The sequence below is a fragment of the Panthera onca genome, chromosome B3 (assembly GCF_046562875.1).
Source record: "Panthera onca isolate mPanOnc1 chromosome B3, mPanOnc1 haplotype 2, whole genome shotgun sequence".
NCBI lineage: Eukaryota > Metazoa > Chordata > Mammalia > Carnivora > Felidae > Panthera > Panthera onca.
The window spans coordinates 55066299-55088219 of record NC_138344.1 but is presented as its reverse complement, the minus strand read 5'-3'; the positions used below and the strand labels follow the sequence as shown (position 1 = coordinate 55088219).

The following is a 21921-nucleotide window of genomic DNA, read 5'->3' as shown; positions in this document are numbered from 1 at the left end:
TTTGAAGATGAAACCATCATACCAAATTAAAAAAAAATTTTTAACATTTATTCGTTTTTGAGAGACAGAGAGAGACAGAGCATGAGTGGGGAAGGAGCAGAGAGAGGGTGACACAGAATCTGAGGCAGGCTCCAGGCTCTGAGCTGTCAGCACAGAGCCTAAGTCGGTCGCTCAACCGACTGAGCCACCCAGGCGCCCCCATGATACCAAATTTTATAACAAATTTAATAGCTGCATCAAATTATTTGTTTTGATAATAGTAGAGGATGTTAAAATGGACAGTTCAGTTGAAGCACCAAGACAAGAAGATGCTATGTTCTAAGTCAAGTGTGACAGTATGATGCAGAATTTGCAAAGGAGGTAGTGACAATCTGGTCATAGGGCTCTTAAACCCTCATGCCTAATAGAAACATATAAACGTCTGAGGTAGTAAGAGATGGGAAGGGGGTCCTTGAGAGAGAGCTGAACTCTCACGAGCTCTCTAGGAAACTGGTGGAGGACCACATTATGATAAATCATAAGAGGGGCTTCAAAGAGATTACTCAGACTACATGAGATGTATCCACTGCAGTTTGAAGGACACTATAGACTGGGAACCGTCTAATGCCTGGAAACTGGCTGGCCAGATGCTTGGACGTGGTTCAATGGAGAGGCGGCTACTGTGTTGAAGTTGGTTTGCACTCTGAAGATGTACTGTGGCAAAAAAGCACAAGTGTTTTCACCAGGTAGTTGTGGACTACTGCAAGAGAAAGCTGGTGTGGAGTGGGCTTAGGTCCTTTCTCAGAGGGCTTCCTGCAGCAGCAAAGAGGCTCCAGATGGCTGGAGGTACCACTGGACATCCAGGGCTTGAGGAACGAAACGTGAGCAACCAATAAGAATAGAGACATCTTTGTTCACATAAGGGACCAGAGAAATTCTGAAAGGCACCAGAACATTTCAACCACCAGCAGGGGAAAAATTAGCCCACGGAGCAGGCTGGGAAGGATAGTAAGAGACAAAAATTAAACTGCTTTATGATGGCATCTCACCAGTCCTGCTAGTTCACATGGGCCTGCCGAGTGTCCAGAGGCATGATAGCATATGTTCCTTATGTGCATACAGTCACTCAACCACAAAAACCGAATGTCTATGTCAACAGATGTATTTCCTGGAAATGTTCTAGGAAAATCAAGTTTATCCAATGATCCACCAACTGCCAAATATTGCAATACCACTTTAGATGCATAGTAATATTTACGGCATTCTGCCTCTGCTATCTACACACTGGTATTTGCTTTCCGTTTAGACTAAATACCAAAAGCAAGGCTCACAAGTGCCTCAATATATTTCAGTGAAAGCAGTCTATTGCATGTTACTTTTTAGACAAAAGAAAACTGTAGTTCACAGAAACTTTGAGAAATGGAGTTAGCTTATGGCATTTATTATGGGGACTTTAGTAATAGCCACCCAAAATGTACAATTAGTATCAGAAGTGCAGTTTTACCCACACCTTCAGAGAGACAGAACAGGGGCTTCAAAGAAAAACAGGATCTAGATTTCATCAGTACTTTCCTGAAAATCTCCAGGAGAAAAAGCCCAAGAAAATCACCTCTTAATTCTGTGCAGCGTTCTAGACAGTCGTCTGAGAGTAGGTCATGCTTCTCGTTTCTTTTTATAAGGTGTATGTATCCATCATACACTACCTGGTTATTACGTATTTGGGTCATTATATGTTAGTCCTTTCCATTCATTACTCACACCGCAGACACTGTTTCCCTGGATTTACGAAATAAAGGCTCAACTGCTTTCAGGATACTTGTTTTTCTTTTCTTTTTATTTTTTTTTTTGAAAATTGTTCAATGAAATCATTTAAAAAGAGCTCTGTGAAAAACCATCATTTTTGTATCATCAGAGAATCTGATGATATGTTATGAGGAACAGAGTTTTTTAAATACCAACTGCACAGAGAATGAAGCAGAATTACAATCAACAAACCTGTCCTCTGTTCTATTTTTCCATTACTGTGCAAAAACAAACAAAACAACAACAAAAAACCCCAAACAAACAAAAACTAAGCATCTTTTCCAGCTCCATTAACACTGGAATTCCCTAAAGATGCAAGTAAGATGAACAAAGATTAGTTTACCTTCCATTGTCATGCTTCTCTGATGGACTGTGAATTATTGCCACATTTTCATTGTTATTCTACTCCTCATTTCCCCCCATTGTTCTTTCTTCTTAAAGCTATCAATTCAATAATGCTTTCCCCTATAATTTATCTATTAATAGCCAGCAAAATATCCAGCAGATTTTCTTGAGTTGGCAAAAATCCATATATTGTCTTTAGAGTCTAGACTTGAGTAGGAATTTTAACACTGAACAAACGATTCGGGATGGAGAGGAATCCATATCCATGCCTACACTCAGATAGCACATGATGAAGATCTCCAGATTGAGTAATGATAGAAAATGTCTTGTTATTTGCATTTAGGCTTCCAAAGTTTAACATTAAGGTGTATGTATCTTACACTGGCTCACATAAAGTTTAACATTAAAACATTAATCCAATTCCATGTGCCTTAAGAGTCATCCAAGACAATTCTTTTCACTGCTTTTTAACCTAAGTCAATTTTTAACCCCAATCAACTAAAGGGTTTGACTACCCACTATAGTCACTAGAATTGACCCTATTTTAGGCTGTTTCTAAAAATTCAAATGCCTCCCAGAAAGGGGTGCAAAATGTTCACACACTCATTTGAATGTATTTCTGACTCTTTAAAGATAATTCCAAGGGCACCTGAGTGGCTCGGTTGGTTAAGCATTCAACTTTGGCTCAGGTCAGGATCTCCCAGTCGATGGGTTCAAGCCCAGCGTTGGGCACTATGTTGACATCTCAGAGCCTGGAGCCTACTTCAGATTCTGTGTCTCCCCTTCTCTCTGCACCCCCCTACTTGTACTTTCTCTCTCTCTCTCTCTCTCTCTCTCTCTCTCTCTCAAAAAGAAACAAACATTTAAAAAAATTAAAGATAATTCAAAAGAGAGTTTCCAAATATGGTTTGAAGAATTGTAATATCATAGGAAAACTATATACCTTCCATGGTAACTACAGTAAACAATACTCATTTCGTATGTCTACATTTCAGAATGTTGGTTCAGTTCTTTGAGGTCAATTTACATATACTACAAACACACAAGAATCACCTTCTAAGAGTGGGTTGTTATGTTTAAAATATCAAAATCAAGCAAACAGAAATATCCTAAGTCCCTACAGTAGAAACATGCAAGCAATACTCAACACTCCTTTCCCTTGGCTCTTAAAATTATTTAAAAGCAACTTAGCTCAACTCTACCAGGGAGGGAAACTACTTACCTAGCCAAATTTCTTAAAGTGCTTTTTTTTTTTATAAATCTATTACTTCTACACTAAAACTCCTAGTTCTGGATTTCTTCTTACAATTCCTCAGTAAATTCTCTATGGTTACTATTTACCTCTTCCAGTGAAACCCAAATATAGCCCAGTGGTTGTGTGCAAAGGCTACCTCGTTTCATTTTTTGATTGCACCCCTTATAAGCTGTCTGATCTTGAACAAACTCTTTGACCTCTCTCTGCCTCTGTTCACTCGTCTGTAAAGTGGGTCATTATAGGACTTTCCTAATAAGGTTGTTGCAAATTGCCCACTTACAGTGTTCAGCACACTGCCTGGCACATTCTACATCACTACACATCACCCATTGCTACATCAGAGGGCTTCTTTGTGACTCTCATTCTTTCTTGACCCTTTGAAGAGTCTAACAATTGTCAACCTATTTCTTGAACTTGATTTTAGTTTCTTTGGCTCAGGGTTCTCCTGGTTCTCTTCCTTCTCCTCAGTACCTCAGGTTTTCTCAGTACCTATCTTTTGTTCTCTTCTTCCCTAAGCCTATTCATCATTACCACGTCCTCATCTACAAATTCAGCTCTGTCCCTATCATTCTTCTCTCATTATCATTATCTAGAGAAGTCTTATCCACTCACATGATTCACTGTGTTTAATATAAAAGCATTTAACAAGATTTTAAGTAGTCAGCATTCTAGTGCAAGATGGCAAGAGAAAATGTGATTCCACATAGTCTTGTTGGCAGTAACTGTGGCAACACACAACTAGCTTGTTTTGTCAGTGCCAAAATAGGTACCAATCTCATTTCAATCATCTACGAAATGCTAACATACTGTACCACTGAGGGTAGGCAAGAAGATAAAGTTGACTAAGTTGCTCAATGCCCAAGTTTACTAAGACAGAAGGCAAAAATGAAGGGGAATGGTGCCGGAGGTTATCCAGAAAACCATAAGTGTAAATTTATAGGGAAAAAAAGTAAAAGAAAGAACAATAAAAGAAACTTTTGGTACAAAAGAAAACACCAAGAGATGCAATCTTTGATGTAGAATGTAGTAGGAGGTGGCAAACTTAAGTGCCCCCAGGAGCTAAAAAGCAAACTGAATGAATGAAGTGAGCATGAGGCATTACAATAGGAAGTGGTAAAGACTGTGGCAAACTGGAAAATGTAGCCACAGGTATTCACATTCAGTTTTTACAAGTATACATTGCAGGCCAAACAAGTCACAGGTCTTTACTTTCCCTTGTCTTAGTACAGAGAAACAGGCAACAGGATCATTGCCACTTGTGTGATGAAACTAACTAGCTAAGAAATTTTAAAAAAGAAGCACTATTTTACTGGCTAAAAGCTACAAGTGAGACAAATTTGCTTCATATTATGATGGCATTTGTTAAACGAATGTTATGATTTGCAATTCAAGCATGGATCCACTGCTTGTGATAGAGACACCATCACAAATCCAAACACTACATTCATGGATTATTAAGATTCACTTTTTGGCTCAAAGTGGTCCAGATCCTGCCAGTGTCCAGATCCTACCCCAAAGGGTATTCTATACTTGTATTGGCTCTCTGAGGTAGTTACAGATGTATAGAAGTTCCAATATCTGCCAGGGACAAAGCTACTTATTCTGAGAAGTACTTGTAACTGACATTTGAGATGGTTCTTTCCGTGTGCAGTATATCATGAGAGGGAGTTGTTTATTTGGCTTATTGCCACCTGGTTTTAGTCAAAATATACCTTCTTTTCTGCATCCTTGCCAACTGAAAAATGACAGTCTTGTGTCCCTGAAAGATCATACTTCTGAAAGGCAGGGCCAAATTCAGTTAGTCCTCAACACTGTAAACTCTGGTTAAAATGATACCAGTGCAAAATATCCAGGACCATCCACAAGTAGGTAAACATCAATTATACTTCTAGGAGACATTTGTTCATATCTGATATGTTCATATCTTCAGATTTCCTGGTGCTTTAAAATAAGTCTAGTTCAACATTTAATGGCCATGTACTCTGCATTAGGCATTGAGCTTGGTATGCGAATTAAAAAGTTGATGAAACCATAGCTGCTGCTGAAGAGTTTATACCCTACTTGGGGAGAGAGACATGGAAACCCACTGTTTGCATATAATGTGTGCTATCAAAACAGGCGTGGAGAGAGTGTTAAGGGAGAGTACAGAAGGACCACTTGGCTTAGCCTCCTGGAAAGGAGAAAGGAGATTAGTAAAGACTTCCTGGAAGTTATTTTTAAAAATAAAAATCCATATCCCAATTAAAGCATAATGCAACTAGCCAAGGTAATTGAACAACTTAATAAGTCAGCCTAGGTAATAAACAACTTAATCAGTATATTAACCCAGCATCGGAAGTCACACTGAACACTTCCCCATGCTTCAGGATGGATTTATCCTGACTCAGTCCTACATTTTTGTTAATCATTGTTGAAATCACGACCATACATTTGAGGATAAAAGGATATATTGCCCCTAGTTCTTTAAAGAGGTAAGCAGATGTCTTCCATAAGAGCAGAAACAGGGAAGACTCTACAAGTAGAAATATAATTCCGGAATCAAAAAGATTCCCCTCTCCCACGTGCTCAGGGAAATTACACTCATGTTTCCCTTCTCCCATTGAAGGTCAGGACTGTATTCATGGGTACAAAAGGCAAAGGGTAACAATTAAAGAGAGTCTGTTTCCTCTGTAACCTCCACTACTGCACATGCCTGAAAATCTGCCATTTAAGGATTAGTTTTATGTAGATAATCACCACTGTGAAGACTCGATGGGACCAAAATATATTTACATCTTAGTACAAATTTCAGGATAGCCTTATCGCGAAAGGAACAGTTAAACTCCAGACTTGGAGAAATCCCTGAGTAATATGGCAGTTTTGGTTAGAATAGTAACTCAACACATTCACTTCATTTCTTAACGTTGGTAAAATGTGAAGTCTTTGCAGTTTTCCAAAGAAGACATCCAGATGGCCAACAGACACATGAAAAGATGCTCCACATCACTCACCATCAGGGAAATACAAATCAAAGCCACATTGAGATACCATCTCACATCTGCCAGAATGGCTAATACAACAAACAGCAGGTGTTGAGGAGGATGCAAAGAAAGGGGAACCCTCTTGCACTGTTGGTGGGAATGCAAACTGGTGCAGCCACTCTGGAAAACAGTATAGAGGTTCCTCAAAAAATTGAAAATAGAACTATCGTGTGACCCAGCAATAGCACTACTGTGAATTTATCCAGAGGATAGAGGAGTGCTGATTCATAGGGGCACATGTACCCCAATGTTTATAGCAGCACTTTCAATAATAGCCCAATTATGGAAAGAGCCTAAATGTTCATCAACTGATGAATCGATAAAGAAGATGTGTTTTATATATACAATGGAATACTACTTGGCAATGACAAAGAATGAAATCCTGCCATTTGCAGCAACATGGATGGAACTGGAGAGTATTATGTTCAGTGAAGTAAGTCAGTCAGAGAAAGATAAATATCATGTTTTCACTCATATATGGAACTCGAGAAACTTAACAGAAGACCATGGGAGAAGGGAAGGGAGAAAAAAAAAGTTACAGAGAGGGAGGGAGGCAAACCATAAGAGACTGTTAAATACAGAGAATAAACTGAGGGTTGATGGGGTGAGGTGGGGGGGCAGGGGAGAAGGGAAAATGGGTGATGGGCATTGAGGAGGGCACTTGTTGGGATGAGCACTGGGTGTTGTATGTAAGCTATGAATCACGGGAACCTACCCCCAAAACCAAGAGCACACTGTATACACTGTATGTTAGCCAACTTGAAAATAAATTATATTTTTAAAAAATAATAAAAATAAAATAAAAAAATTTTAAAAAGGTGAAGTCTTTGAAGAAATAACTGTGGAATGGTTAAATATCATGCCCCCTTTATTTTAGACTGTTTTATCATCAATGCCTGCACTCTGGGTATCAATATTTTTTGCAGCAAATTATTAATCACGCTCTTAGAGGTAAAATGTCCTTTAACTTCCTCCTATTTGTGATTTTTCTAAAACAAATTAAATGTAGTACTATCATCTGAGGAATTATTTTCACACAACACTTTCCATGTTACACACTAACAATTTTAACCTCAACAATTTAAACTCCACATCATCTTCCATAAGGCCATGGAATGATACTACCTAATTGAAAGGGGTATCTTTGTTATTCTGAATACTGAATATCTCCAAGTCAATAAAAATACTTCAAGTTGTGAAGAGAAACGGTTTTAAAAGGGGCCTCCCAATTATGCCAAATGCAATGTAAAGGCCAAGAGTTCACAGTGCATTACTCATCAATACCATGTCGTGGTACTGAACTAAGATACAATATAATTTATCCAGTAATAATAGTAATTGACCTAGAGTTACTTGCTAAAATAGGTATTGTTGCTTTATCAGCAAATAACTGAATTTAGGTGAACTTGCAAAAATAGAAACAGAAAATAATTTCTCACATACCAATCTCTGCTCTTTGTTCTTATACACTATATATTCAACATCTGCTACTGAATCTTTACTTTCCAACACAGAATAAAAAAAAATCTTTATACAACTTTGGATAAAAGTGATGATTGCTGTTTAAAAAGTTCATTAGTATTTTAAATGAGTATTTTCATGAATATTTTTTGCAACGTTGTATGAAATAAACCTCCCAAACCTTCACCACAAAACTAGGAACGATGAGAAAATGGCTATGAATGTAGAGGTAAGACAATCAAAGCCAAAGTTCAGGGGGCTGGGGGAAAAAATCAAGAATATTACACATCTAAATATATCTCGATATTAAATTTGCATTTATAGGTAGGCAAATCAAGTAGAACACTTCTTTTAATTAGGAGCAGCAGTAAGCATAACACTTAAACAGAAAACCCACATTCAGATTAAAGCATATCATTACGTGTGTGAACGTAGGCACATCCTTGACCTCCCTGAGCCTTGGTGTTTCCCTATGAAAAGTGAGGACTGCTACACACACATCAGTGGGCTGTACTGAGTATGGATATACCACAGTATGTGAAAGCCCAGTTCCTCGGCAATAGATGTTTCTAGTGAATTTTGGATGCTACGCTATGTGCCACTACAGTCCCCAGTAGGTTCTAACAGATCTTTAAGAGTATTTTTCTTCATTCTAAGTTTTTTCCTTTCCATACAGATGTTTTATGTGGAGTCGCTTCTCTAATTTACTAGGATAACAACGAGCTCAATGCTAATTCTTATGGAAAATTCTCCCCTTTTTACCTTGACGCCAACTGCTACTTATGCATATGCTCACTAGTGAGTCCTGCAGGCCACTGACAAGATTATTGAATGACATGCATAGAATTAGAGCCACTGCCTTGTCATCATAGGGACCTTCCCAGTGACAGTTCAGAAACCCCCTTAGAGCTCAGCAAAATTCATGAAGCAGCTGTATAAAGCCAATGTGTGCTTGAAGTCAATAACAGTGTTAGCTACCAGAACAGATTTATACAAATTTGTTGAAAAAAAAAAAATACCTCTTTCACACTGGGGTCCAGTAAAGCCGTAAGTGCAGGCACATCGATTTGGGGCCACACACCTGCCTCCATTGAGACAGCCACTTTCACAGACAGCTGTAAGATAAGGAGAGAGAAGCCGAGAGCATTACCTGAAAGTAGGTGCTAGTCAAGTAATAACATCCCCTGAAAGGACAATAATAAAAACAAAAAAAGACAAAAAACAAAAACTAAATAAACATCCCGGGATTCATTTTAAACAGTTACTCTACGGTTCCAACTCTGTATGTGTTTCTCAGTTATCTCAGGCTAAACTGCCAGGAATAGGTGGGTTTGTACCTGTGTTAATGCTGACGGTTTCATTCTGGGAAGTATCTGAGCAATGCTTTCGGTTCTGCCTCTAAAGTGGTGGTTTACAAGAGATGTTTCTGGATGAGAACTGCATTGTAGCAAGCTGACTCTTTTGCTTATGATTTTGTGCTTAATTTCCAAAGGGTACCCATGAGGGAAAACATTGGCCTCTGTCACCATTACAGAAATGCAGCATGTTAAATCACACAATTAATTGTGCTCAACAAAATGTTAATTCTGACCATATTTATGCACCATAATGAAGACCCAACTGACTGTTATAACAGAATCCATTGATGAGATAAGTCCAGTGACGCTGGAGGGAGGGACATTTTACTTGCCAGAAAAGGCATTAAAGTAAGAACTGAAAGCTCGTGCCCTGAACAACGTTTCTCTGTACAGTATCTTGCAACTCTTTCACGCATAGCCTCTTTCTAGGCATCTTTATCCACAGGTGGTAGGCTCTTCTGAGCCAAATTGGCCAGTACCACCCACTCTTCAAAGCCCAGCTCAAATCTCATTCCTCCATGAGGCTTCCCTAACTACCTCCTTTCGAATTAATTCCTACTTCATATATTTCCTGCACGATATGTCTATATCCTTGTGGAAGTCATCAAGTTGAGCCACTCAGATCTCGCTCCAAGAAATCCTACTGTACATTGCTTAACTAGCTGACCGCCTCCAGCTGCCCCACCTTCAGATCTGCTTCATGTTCACATAAGGGACACATATATCCTGGCTGCTATCACCCAATGACCAAACTCAGTGGGGTCCAAAGACAGGGCATTTCTGCCCATCGTGGAACTCTCCTGACGGGCAATCTTTGCTTTGGACTCCCATCAGCCTGGCCCAGGCTTCCTGGAGCTGCATTATAGTCTGAGGCACTTTCTACACAATCCCACTCCCCTTGCACAAGGGTCATACCTGCATCATGGTCTGAAGGCCTTCTCCTCCTACTCTAGCTTTCTCCCCCTCTTTATTCTTTACAGCCCTTTTCCACAATAACTCCCTTGTCTATCCAATTCTGTCCTGGCATCCACTTGAGATCAGAGGACATGAACTGACACAACCCCTTATGGCCAAAATTACGGCAAGAGTTCATTTCCCATCATAAAATTAGATTTGGCTCTTAATTTACAATCAGGGCAGAAAGAAAAGATTTTAAGCAGAAAAGAAATTTGGGGGTGGCCTCAGCCAACCATCTCACTTTACAGATGAGGTAAGTGAGGTCTAGGAAAGGTTTTCTAATTCTGCACGTGTTCCCTGAGAGCCTGTTGTGTGCTAGACTTTGATGCTCATGAGGCAGTTTAGTCCAAAGGGAGCAGGAAGACTCAGCAGGTCTTCGTGATTCCCTTTCCAAAACTGCCTTCAACAGCACCCCCATCACGCCATCTCTCTAGCCACAGCCTTGGTACTAATCTTCCCGCTTCTGGTTTCTTTCCCCGGCAGTTAATCTCTACACTGTGGCCACAGTGACCTTTCTCATTGTAAACCATTTATGTGATATATATGAGGCCAGCATTTCATAGCATTAAATGCATGGGCCATGAAGTCAGACTGCTTGGGTTCAAGTCCCAACTCTGCCACTTCCTCCTCATATAACTTTAAACAAGTTACTGGTGTCCCTGTGCCCCAGTTTCCTCATCTTTTAGAGGTAACAGAGGCCTCTAATTCAGGAGGCCGCTGCTTTATCCAATGAGTTAATACATGCGAAGAGTTTGAAAATTTGCCTAGCACATGGTAAACACAGAGCAAATAATCCAACAGATGAATGTTCTTGGTTGTTGCTATCTCACTCTTCTCCCCTGGTTCTATTTTGGATGAAGATATGGTATGTGTAAAAGCACTCAAACCCTGGCTCATGACTTTCATTTTATCTCCCTTCCTATCACCTCCGTCAGCACTTAAGCTCTAGCAAGACCAAAACACGTGCTGTGTCTGACATCTCACACTATGTCACATTCTCAGGCTTTGGCCCATGCTGTGCCAGCTGCATAGAAGGCCCATCTCCCATTATCTGACAAGAGAACTCCACCTCATCCCTCGAGACTCATCACAAGGGTTTCCCCACACTGGGGAAGTCATCCTGTGTTTCCTCTCTCCATGCTACTGTTGTGGACTACACAAAACTCAATCATTATTCTTACCACACTGTGGTGCATAGATAGTCACAATGTTGCTTTATTTATAATAACATTATTCGTCACAGCAAGTATGTATACAATGACAAAACTGGAAACAATATGAATAAATGCTCATCATTAAATATTCATTAAATAAATAGCAAATGTCTATATAATGGGGTATTTTGCAACCATTAAAACATTTTAAAATGTTTAATAACATGGAACATACTTCTAATAAAATACTAAGTGAAAAAGTAGTCTGAAAATTATGCATACAGTAGATCTCATGTACGAAATATGCACTAAAAGACTAAAACGTAATATCTGGAATGATGACATTACAGAGAATTTTATTATTTTGTATTTTTAAGCTTTTCCAAATTCTCTGCAGGGTACGTATATTCATCTCAGTGTAATAAAAAATAAGCTTTCTTAAAAGTAATTTTTGTCTTCCACAAAGTACAAGGACTGATTGACTGTAGACACACACAACAGTGTTCATGAACGAACCAACAAGCTGAACATCATGTGCTAAGTATTATACTAGCAGAATCTACACTGGGAAACTAGAGATGCAGATACCATTAATCAAGAGAAAGGACATGTTCTGGGGAGAAAGATGAGGTTGAGTTTTGAAATACTTTTAAGATGCTTCTTGAAAATCGAGGTGGAAATGTTCAGTGATCAAACAGAAGATATACATCTGGAACAAACAAGAATTCTGCACCTTGGGTGCTGATTCTACATTAAAAGGATGAGGTAAATGGGATGCTGAAGGTAAATGAGAAGAAATTAAGTCAAACCGGCATTCCCAAAATTCCAATCAGAATTTTGGTGCAAAGTGCACTAGGTAAGTGATCTGATCATATCTAAGACTCACTGGACATCTATAAAAGTGCCACATCCCAGGTAATCCAAATCTATTAGCACTTATCCCTGTAGTCTTTTTATCTACATATCTGTCTACACATTTGTCTACATAGTTTAGCATCTAGGGCTCACTTCGGCAGCACATATACATAGTTTAGCATCTAGAATACTTATAAGGTTTACTTACGTTGTCCGCAGTGAGTCCCTATGTATCCTTTCTGGCACAGACAGTGATCATCGCTACAGCTACCTCCATTCATACAGCGAATATTACAGTGTTGGACTTGAAAAGGAAAAAAAAAAGAATGATTTACTTTTTGCAGTTTAAGTACGTATATTGCAACACTTCACAGGAATTGAATTGTAGTCATTTGGAGAGAAAATAAAATGGTTTATCAAGATTCACATATTTGTGCAGAAATAACCTAATTGACAACATTAAGCATGCTATTTTGTGTGTGTATAAAATCAGTTACAATGTAATTGTTTCTTTGATATTTACTTTAATAATGCTAAATGACTCCCCTAATTTAGCAGGACTTCCCACTCAGTGTCATTTCTGTAATTTCTATCAAGAAAATAGTGCCTTGAGTAACTCTAGGAGAGAAGATTGTAGTGATTACAAAGGCAATAATTTTCCTGTTCAAAGATTTAGAGTCCCACTGTAGGTGGCCAGGAAAATTGTCTGAATGACAAATTCGAAGGAATCTTGTTAAAAGAAGTTTTGAAGAAAAAACTACATACAACAGCATTTAATAACAAGGCTTCCTGATAATGGAGGCTGGCCTTGGCTCAGAAAGAACTGCTTGTTTAAACTGTAACTTTAAACTAAATAAGACCCACAATGTCTGAAATCCACTCTTCCTCACATTATCACCTACAGAAGTATGACTTCAGGGTTCAGGGCAGAAGGACCATGGGTAGCAGCCTTGGATGTGAGAAGAAACACTAGAAGAAACTGAAGCGAAAGACACGTGTGAGGGAAAATGACAGTGTGGCGAGTGCTCTCCTCTCTCTAGTGTTTAGGCTGACTCCAGTTAGTCCTCTGCAAACAGTATCTACTCTACTTGGAGAAGACTAAAGGCTTGATTGAATGCGTCGTTAATCCTTGTTGACACATCCCTATACAAGGAGGCCAGGATTGGGGACTGGAACTTCAGCTTACTCCACCTTGCCCTCCAAGCTGTGGGAGAAAATTCCCACAGAAAAACGCTCCATAATTTTACATAGGGAGAAGAGAACCCATCCTTCCATCAAAGAGCAGAAACCAGATGCTCAGCCTTGCTCTTATGCTCAGTTTTCCTGGAGTATAGGGGCCAAATCTGCTATGAGTAGAGAGAAGACGCCTCCCAGCAGCCAGCTTCCTTGGTAGCCCTTGTTAGGATTCTCATTGCTGTATCCAAGAGTGGCTATGGACTTCAGGGGAAAGGGCCATTTTCATAAGTAGCTAAACAAATCTCAGCATGACAATGGGGAAAAAGATGTCAGAACTGAATACTTACCGTGCCCTCACAGAGGACCAAAGAGTTAATGAAGTCAATTGAAAGTGATACACCTTCTCAAGAACATGTCACACACTTAACTGAAGCACCACCAAAGGTTCCCTATGTCCAGTGTGCTAAGAACTTCCTCAGTCTCTCAGCATTCAAGGTCCTCTTCAGCATAACCATGAGCCTTCTAGGGCTTCTCTGAATACTCTCAGCATGTCCTATGACTCAGACCCTGATCCACTTATCATTCATTCATTCACTCAAATATTTCTCAGTGCATTCTATATGCCATACAAAATGTCAAACGCATTGTTCTAGTCTGTTGGTAGAATATCCTCCTTAACCTGTCTCGTTGTCTCTTTGCCCCAATCCTTAATCCTCAACATACAACTCACACAGCTCTTACCAAATACTGAAACCCTACCTATGTCTAAGACCCACTGTAAATGTATCTTCTTTTCTTTGATCTTTTCTGATTTTCTGTTCTCTCCTCCTTCTCCCACTTGATATGAGCCCTTTTTCTCTGACTCCAGAGTACTTTATGCTTCTCTTCTGAAATGTATATTATATAACCTAATCTATTTAAAAATTGTTTTCTCCTATCCCCAACCCATTTGTCTAAAAGCTTCTTTAGAGTGGGAAACACCATGCTTATTAATTATACCATTTATATGCCTAGAGTAGTATCTTGCTTACTCGTAGGTGTGATATAAAACTTTACCAAGGTAATTTTCATTTACGTAACTCATACCACCTGTTAATGACATTAAAAGCTATTCCTAAAAACTAAGACTGACAAGTTGTCCATTATGTTCCAAGCGATTGTACAGCCCTAACGTAGGTTGCTATTAAAAATACTTTATCTTCATTTCCCCATGTATAAAAGCAGAAATAACTCCTGTGTTGGGGCATTGTTATAGAAGTCAAGCAACCCAGGAAACTGATTAAAACAGTTATTTTAGGCTTCTATGATTCTACTAAAATGTCTCAGGCAAAATGCTTTTGAATTAAAGATCTACAAATATACAGAAGGAAAGATTTGGTGAAAATTTGGATAACATTCTAAGTAGGTCAGGAAAAGGTGTATAGTTGCTTTAAAAATTGAAGTTAAACTTAGTTGCATCCTATCTTAGAAAAACAGTGAGGATTGGGAAAAGCACAGGAAATGATGTCATTTGTCAAGCAGCATAGGAACTCAACCCACAAACTGATTTCAATTAAAGTGGTTCATGCCAAGAGCTAATTTCCATTCCCACATGAGCAACAAAGCCATTTAGCTACTTTGAGATAAAAAGCTAAAGTAGTTCAAATAGTGACTTTACATTATTCAAATTGAAAAATAGAATGAATTCTTTCAGGAAAAACGATAAGTTTACAGTAAAATGCAATGTAATAAAAATCTCCGATAGGCTTTTATATTTTTTCTACTGTCTTTCAGGTAAACCTTTTCCAACATAAAATATTATGTCTCCTTTAAAAAATAAAACCCCTTGGCCAGACTTGTGAAATAGTAAGGCATAGTTAGTCCAGTGGTCCCAATAAACCAAGGAACTATGAATCTTTGGGCAGGGGGAACAAGCTTATGAAAAGATAATTGGATCTTCACCATCTGCTTTGCCACAAACATGTTTACCAAAGGAATTTCAGATTCTTTGTGAGTCTTAGATCTTTAGGGGAAAAGCATATTTCTTTAAAAGTGAGAGCAATCATTCAGGATTTCTGTGGGGAAATAAAGGATCTAGATACTCAGCTTCCCTACAGCAGGAACAATTTAGGGAGTATATATACACGAATTAATTTTATTTTTTATTGCCACTGATGCATATTCTAAGTTTATACTGGTTTGAACAAGCATCCCTTATGTCTGGCAATTATGAGACCAAGTTTTATATCTCTAGAAAAAGCCAGGGTTCCACATAAATCCATAAGGATGTTTTCAAATATTACATGCTTTAAATACCTCAAGTCAGAATATATTCCTACACTCAATCTGTGTGAAGATTTTACCAGAAACTGAAAATACTACGGAGTTCAAGTGTCAGTGTCCAAGCTGCCATATGCAGTTAACCCTCAGAGCCGTAAGAGGCAATGAGGACTTCCCATTGAAAATGAGCAGACAAGGGGCACCTGGGTAGCTAAGGTGATTAAGGGTCTGACTCTTGGTTTTGGGTCAGGTCACAGTCTCATGGTTCCTGAAACTGAGCCTCACATCGGGCTCTGTGCTGACAGTGTGGAACCGGCTTGGGATTCTCTCTCTCCCTCTCTCTCGCCACTTGTGCTCACTCTCAGGTGTGTGCTCTCTCTAAAAATAAGTAAATAGACTCTTTTAAAAAAGAGAAAATGAGCAGACTGCCTCAAAGAGTTTCAGTTAAGGCTCAACATCCTAGAACTAACAGAAAATGTTGACATTTACCTGCAGCTATATAGTATCCTAAATAAATTTTATGTTTTTTCCAGATTCAATCATTTTGGTCATTCAATAAATACTTGCTGAATGCCTTTTCCTGCCAGGCATCAAGAAGAATCGAAGAAACTCCTTTTAGGTGATAGCCCAGTACAAATCAGCTCATGAAATAACCAACCAGAAGAGAACAATTTGAGCATGCTATGGGAATGACAGATGCAGGACTGAGGTGACCATTTTCTTTGGGAAGCATTAGTTGGGAATGAAGCTACAGGCCTGCCATTGTCTTGGCAGGTACAGAGGCAGAAAGAACACGGAGAGCAATCTGCAAATAAGCATCTATATGGCAGGTATGTGACTTTAATTTAGGTACTAGGAAAAGCACAGGCAGACAAATTAGAGAGCAAGACTAACTCCTGGACTTTCCACCTGAGACAGGTCCACAGGGGCAGCCAGAATCAAGGCAGGACAAAAATAATTTTCATTCAGAGAGATATCAGTATTGACATTTTTCCTTAAGTGCATAAATGTCCTGTGGTACCTAAAGACATACCACTCAGAAGAGCAACTTCACCAAGGTATCTAAAACAAGAGCGAAAACAAAACAAAACAAAACAAAACAAAGCAACCCTAGCAGAGCTGGGAAAAGTTCAGAGAAAGACAGGTTAAATAATAGTAGTGATAAAGACTACTAGAAAGACAGACTAGAAAGCAAAGGACTCAACTATTTCTAAAGTCTGAGCGGGTTTCACACACTCCTCTCCTCCCTGTTCGTATAAATTCCTCACTTCCCTGAAAAACCTTTCCAAGGGTCACTTCTAGATTAGCTATAGCACTACCTTCCTATCCTGAGTGTCCTCACACTTTTCAGCACGTGGTTGGCTCATATCTGCTCAAACTTGCTAACACACTGCTCTAGAATTGTTTCCCTGGCTTTCTTCTACCCTTAGAGCTTGGATTTCTGTTGGGAACACAAGCAGCCCTAAATTGAAGTAAATTGAAAATGATAAAAAAATTTTCAAGGTATAAGGGGTTCCACATAAGAAAGATATCAATACTCTCCAAACTGACTTATAGGCTTACTATAATTTTTATCAAAATCCTAGAAAGATTTTTTTTTGTAGGTATAGACGAGATTAACCTAAAATTTATATGGAAAGGCAAAGGAATTAGAATAGCTAAAATGATAAAGTGAAAGGAATTCGTCTACTCCATTTTCAAGACTTTTCACATAGCTGCAGTAATCAAGACTGTATGGTATTGGAGAAGGGATAGATATATGGATAAATAGAATAAAACAAAGACCCAGATATAGACCTACACAAATATGATTTTTGACAAAGGTGCAAAAGTAATTAAATGGGTGAAGGATAGTCTTTTCAAAAACAGATGGCACTGCAGTAACTGGACATCTATAGGTATCGAAGGAACCTAGACTTCAACTTCACTCCCCATTAGAAAAGTATCTCAGGGAGCTTGGGTGGCTCGGTCAGTTAGGCGCCCGACTCTTGATCTCAGCTCAGATCTTGATTTCACGGTTGGGAGTTCAAGCCCCGCACTGGGCTCCATACTGGACTAGAAAAGGGCAACATGAGGCATCCTTGCACTAATAGATCTCTTCCGTGTCTTGACTGTATCAATGACAGTATCCTGGCCATGATATCATATTATAGTTTCACAGGATGTTAACATTGGGAAGACTGGATGAAGGGTACCCAGGATATCTCCATATTATTTCTTATAACTGAATATGAATCTCTACCTCAAAAAAAGAGTTTAGTTTTTAAAATCCTTTTTAAAAGCATAAATAATAAAACAGGAGGAGTATAAAAGTGATCTCCAAATTCTTAAATATAAAATTCAGGTAACAACTTTTATAATAAGATACGTTATTGAAGAAGATAATAATCTATTTCATATTATTCATATTTTCAAGTTTTTTTATTTTTTTAAATAATCTCTACACCCCATGTAGGGCTCAAACTCACAAACCTGAGATCAAGAGACACATGCACTACAAACTGAGCCAGCCAGGTGTCCCTATATTATATACATTTAAAGAAGAGCTTGAGGGACGCCTGGGTGGCTCAGTCAGTTAAGCGTCTGACCCTTGATTTTGGCTCAGGTCATGATCTCATGATCTCATGAGATCGAACCCCACGTGGGGCTCCCACACTGAACGTGGAGCCTGCTTAGGATTCTCTGTCTTTCTCTCTCTCTCTCTCTCTCTCTCTGCCCCTCTTCCCCATTTTTTCGGACTCTGGCTGGCCAATCTTCTCTTTTTCCCTGGTGCCCTATGGCCAGTGGCAAAAGTTCCAATAGATTAAGGGAAGCCCTGTCTTCCTAGTGCCCAAAGGAATTTCTGGCTGGCAGTTTGGACCTTCTGGAAATGCAGTCTCTCCTTCAGGCCACTAAGAGATCATTTCCTATTCTCAGAGTCCCAGCACACTCAAGTAGAAAACAACCTGAAAGAACAACACTCCTTTCATTTTCAAATGAGAAAATTAAAGCCTCAGTGCCCCACAACTTTCCCAGCCTCCTTGACCCATATCACATAACAAGTATAAAATTTCTCACAGGAAATATTGGTGAAATAAATGGTCTAAGTTTGCCCCTTTGGGAATACAAACATTTCTCTCTGTCGAGTTATCCTTCTACTAGTAGGAAAGTTAGTAAAGTGATTTCTCCACATTTATTGTCAAACACACTGCGGCCAAGAAGTTCTACAGGATAGCACAGATATTCCCTAGAATATCACTTCAAAAGATCAGAAATGAATTCTGAGTATCTCAGCTACCCTTCATTTAAAACATTCTGCCATTTTAATTTTATAAGATATTTAGACAATATTAGCATAGGTAGAGTCCAAGCCAATGATTTAAAGCTCCAAATATCTTGATGAAACCAGACTGTCCTCCTCATACCACTCTGATCTGCAATCTACTCAGAGATTTTGTGCAATGTGCAGGTACCATAGGTGGACCTAAACTTCTTCAAAGAGTACTACCCACAAGTCTTGGACTCCAGTCTCTCACCTAAATCTGGCCCACAGGACCTATCACTATACTTCTCCTATCTTGAGGCTAGCTTGAAATCTACTACGACCAATTTGTCAACATCCTATCTCTGTATCTCATGATTTTTATTTGACAGAGAAATTATTAGCAGCTCACACGATCATGCTGAAGACCTTTCCAACTGGATACCTAGTTTTGTCATCCAGCTATATTTTCTCTCTGCCAGAGAGGTACACTGTTGGTGGTTGGTTCCACGGCCCATCTGAGCAACTGGGTCTGTTCCCAACTTGATATCTAGACTCCTTCCTCATTCCTTAGGCAATTCTCTGTGGCAGCCTGATAGAGATCAGGATGTCCAACATGTTCCTGTAAATGCCACCAGTTGACTTGTCTACCTCTCTGTATTTCCTTCAGCTCAGGCGCCCTTGATTTGTAGAATGAATTTGCTATTGCTTGGAAGATGCACATTCAAAACTAACCTGAGATCAAATAAGAATATGCTGTTCTCAATGCAATAAGCAAATAACTCCCAGCCCATGGGAAGTTTCTATCCCAATCTGCAACTGGCTATCTTTAGTAGTAGGCTGTCTTTGTTTATGCTCCACCAGAAGAAAATTCTAAAACAATAATTTAAATGCACGTAGTCTGTTTTATAAGTAACATCAGGAAACACTGATAGGGAAGTAGGGAAGTGAGACAATGAAAAGAAGGAAGCTAATAAATACATGATGGAGCCTATTACCACTGTGGGCAGGTGGGGCTTAATCCACTAGGGAACTCTAAGAGACAGTGGAGAACACACTTCATAGTTCTGCAAATTGAGAGGCAAGGAATCTGGGGCACTTATCCAACACTCTCCGTCTGTCACTGGCTAACAATTGCTTCTAAGGCCACTAACCCTCTGGCACTTCCAGCATGCCCTGCATGTGGACCTGGTATGCTCCCTGCCAGAAAATTTTACAGAGGTATAAGGTAGAGTTACCTGTGCTCATCCATAAATGCAAAGATATGTGAGTGGGCACCAAGAATGTCTATTAGGACTACCTGCCCTACCCTGTTAATTGGCTCATGAGAGCCAGGGCTAAAATTAGGAGTCTTAATAGGTAATGAACCTTGACCACACTAAAGTCTCTACTTGCAATAAACAAAAGAGAATGCTCTTATTCCACAATACTTTTTCCTGAAAACCTTGTCAAAAACAGAACACACTGTAAGGGGAATGAATTTTCTAAGGAAAAATAGGCAATGGGAAAGAAACCCAAGTTTTTTGCTTTGATGATGGTCAAGGTGTTGAGGGGCTGTTTATAAAGGCATAAACTTAAACCTTTTTAAAAACCAATAATGACTCACCTCCTTCCCAATCCCTACATTTCCTCTAGTTAATTCATTGCTGAGGACCCCACATTTAAAGAATAAAAAACCAAAAAGGAGCACAGGGGTGGCTCAGTCGGTTAAGCATCTGACTCTTGACTTCTGCTCAGGTCATTCATGATCTCACGGTTCGTGAGTTTGAGTGAGTGCTCTCTCTTAAAATAAATAAATAAACTTAAAAAAATAAACCAAAAAAAAACCCCAAAAGTCTAATGAAAACAATAGAACTAGCAAGGAAAGGCTCTGAAAAATGAACTGTGGGTATTATTTGGCATCACAGAATGAAGTGATAAAATTCTGAAAGAGAAAATACATTTGTGCTTAAGGAAAAATCACCCCCAAAACTTCCATAATGACTCCTTACATCTTCTTTTTGCAAAAGTAGGGGTCTTCAGTTTTTACAAAAGTGTTTAATCAGAGTCATATTTCAGTACCACTAGGAAAAATGCCTAGTTTTCTTGAGCCAAAAATGTTCATTGAACAACCAATCCACTGAGCATCTTTTATGGTGTTTACACTAGAGACACAAAGATAAATAAGGTGATACCTACACAGGAGAACATAATCTTTACAGTATTCATAGTAACTAAGTCCCATAGGTAATTTCCTTATAAAGAGTGAAGAAGGAAATGGGAGGCCAGACTGAGGAAAGCCATTCCAAGTATTTTGGGCAGAACAGAGAAGGCAGATGTTCTAGTGAAAAAAATGTATTGCAGGCAAGAGAAAAGCCAAAAGCAAATTTAGGAGAAAATAGGGCATAACCACACAAAATAATATTATATATAATAACATGTTATACTCACTGGATCTGGAGCCACAGGAAGGAGATATCTGACCAGATGGGCAAGTGCACATATTTGGCCTAGAACAAAATCCATCCCCACAGGAATGCCGGCAAATGGCTGTCAATAAAACCAGAGGTCTGTAAGTACATGGCTTGAGAGCATGGTGCTTTATAGGAACCCAACCCTCAAATGAGGAAACCTGGGCTCTCAGGTGCCTCGTTAATTTTGCCTTCATGATTCATGACCTTAGGCCACAGGTTTATTCACTTACAAAAAACAAACCTGTTGAACTAAACAAGCTCTGGATGTAAAATGCTGCAACTCCCTTATTTATACCAGTGGTTCTCAATCTCTCTCTTATTCCACACAGCACTCAATCTATCAAAAGTCCCCAATATCTTATTTAGGGAAAACAGAACAAACAAAAGTCCTGCATTTAAACATATTTATATGCCTACAAGCATTTTGTTTTTATACTAGCTTTACAATTTAATGATAGAAGAGTTGCAGAGGTAGTCTTGGGAGCCTATTTAATTTTAAATGCTTATTGCTTAATAATTTCTATAAAAATACTATGCCCTGCTAAGACTAATTCTCTACACTGGATCCTACCCATTGAGTAGCTTTGATTTTACATTGAAGATGT

General features: G+C 39.0%; 1 protein-coding gene across 2 annotated transcripts in view; it reads right to left on the bottom strand.

Annotated features, from left to right (window-relative positions):
- FBN1 (fibrillin 1) overlaps nt 1-21921 on the bottom strand; it is a 234275-nt gene that overhangs the window by 181730 nt on the left and 30624 nt on the right. For both annotated transcript variants that reach the window (XM_060618612.3, XM_060618611.3), the window contains exons 4-6: nt 21294-21392; nt 12396-12491; nt 8883-8978 (exon numbers count right to left, since the gene is read on the bottom strand). In XM_060618612.3, the coding sequence (XP_060474595.1) occupies nt 8883-8978; nt 12396-12491; nt 21294-21392 (291 nt within the window). The remainder of the gene's footprint in view (nt 1-8882; nt 8979-12395; nt 12492-21293; nt 21393-21921) is intronic.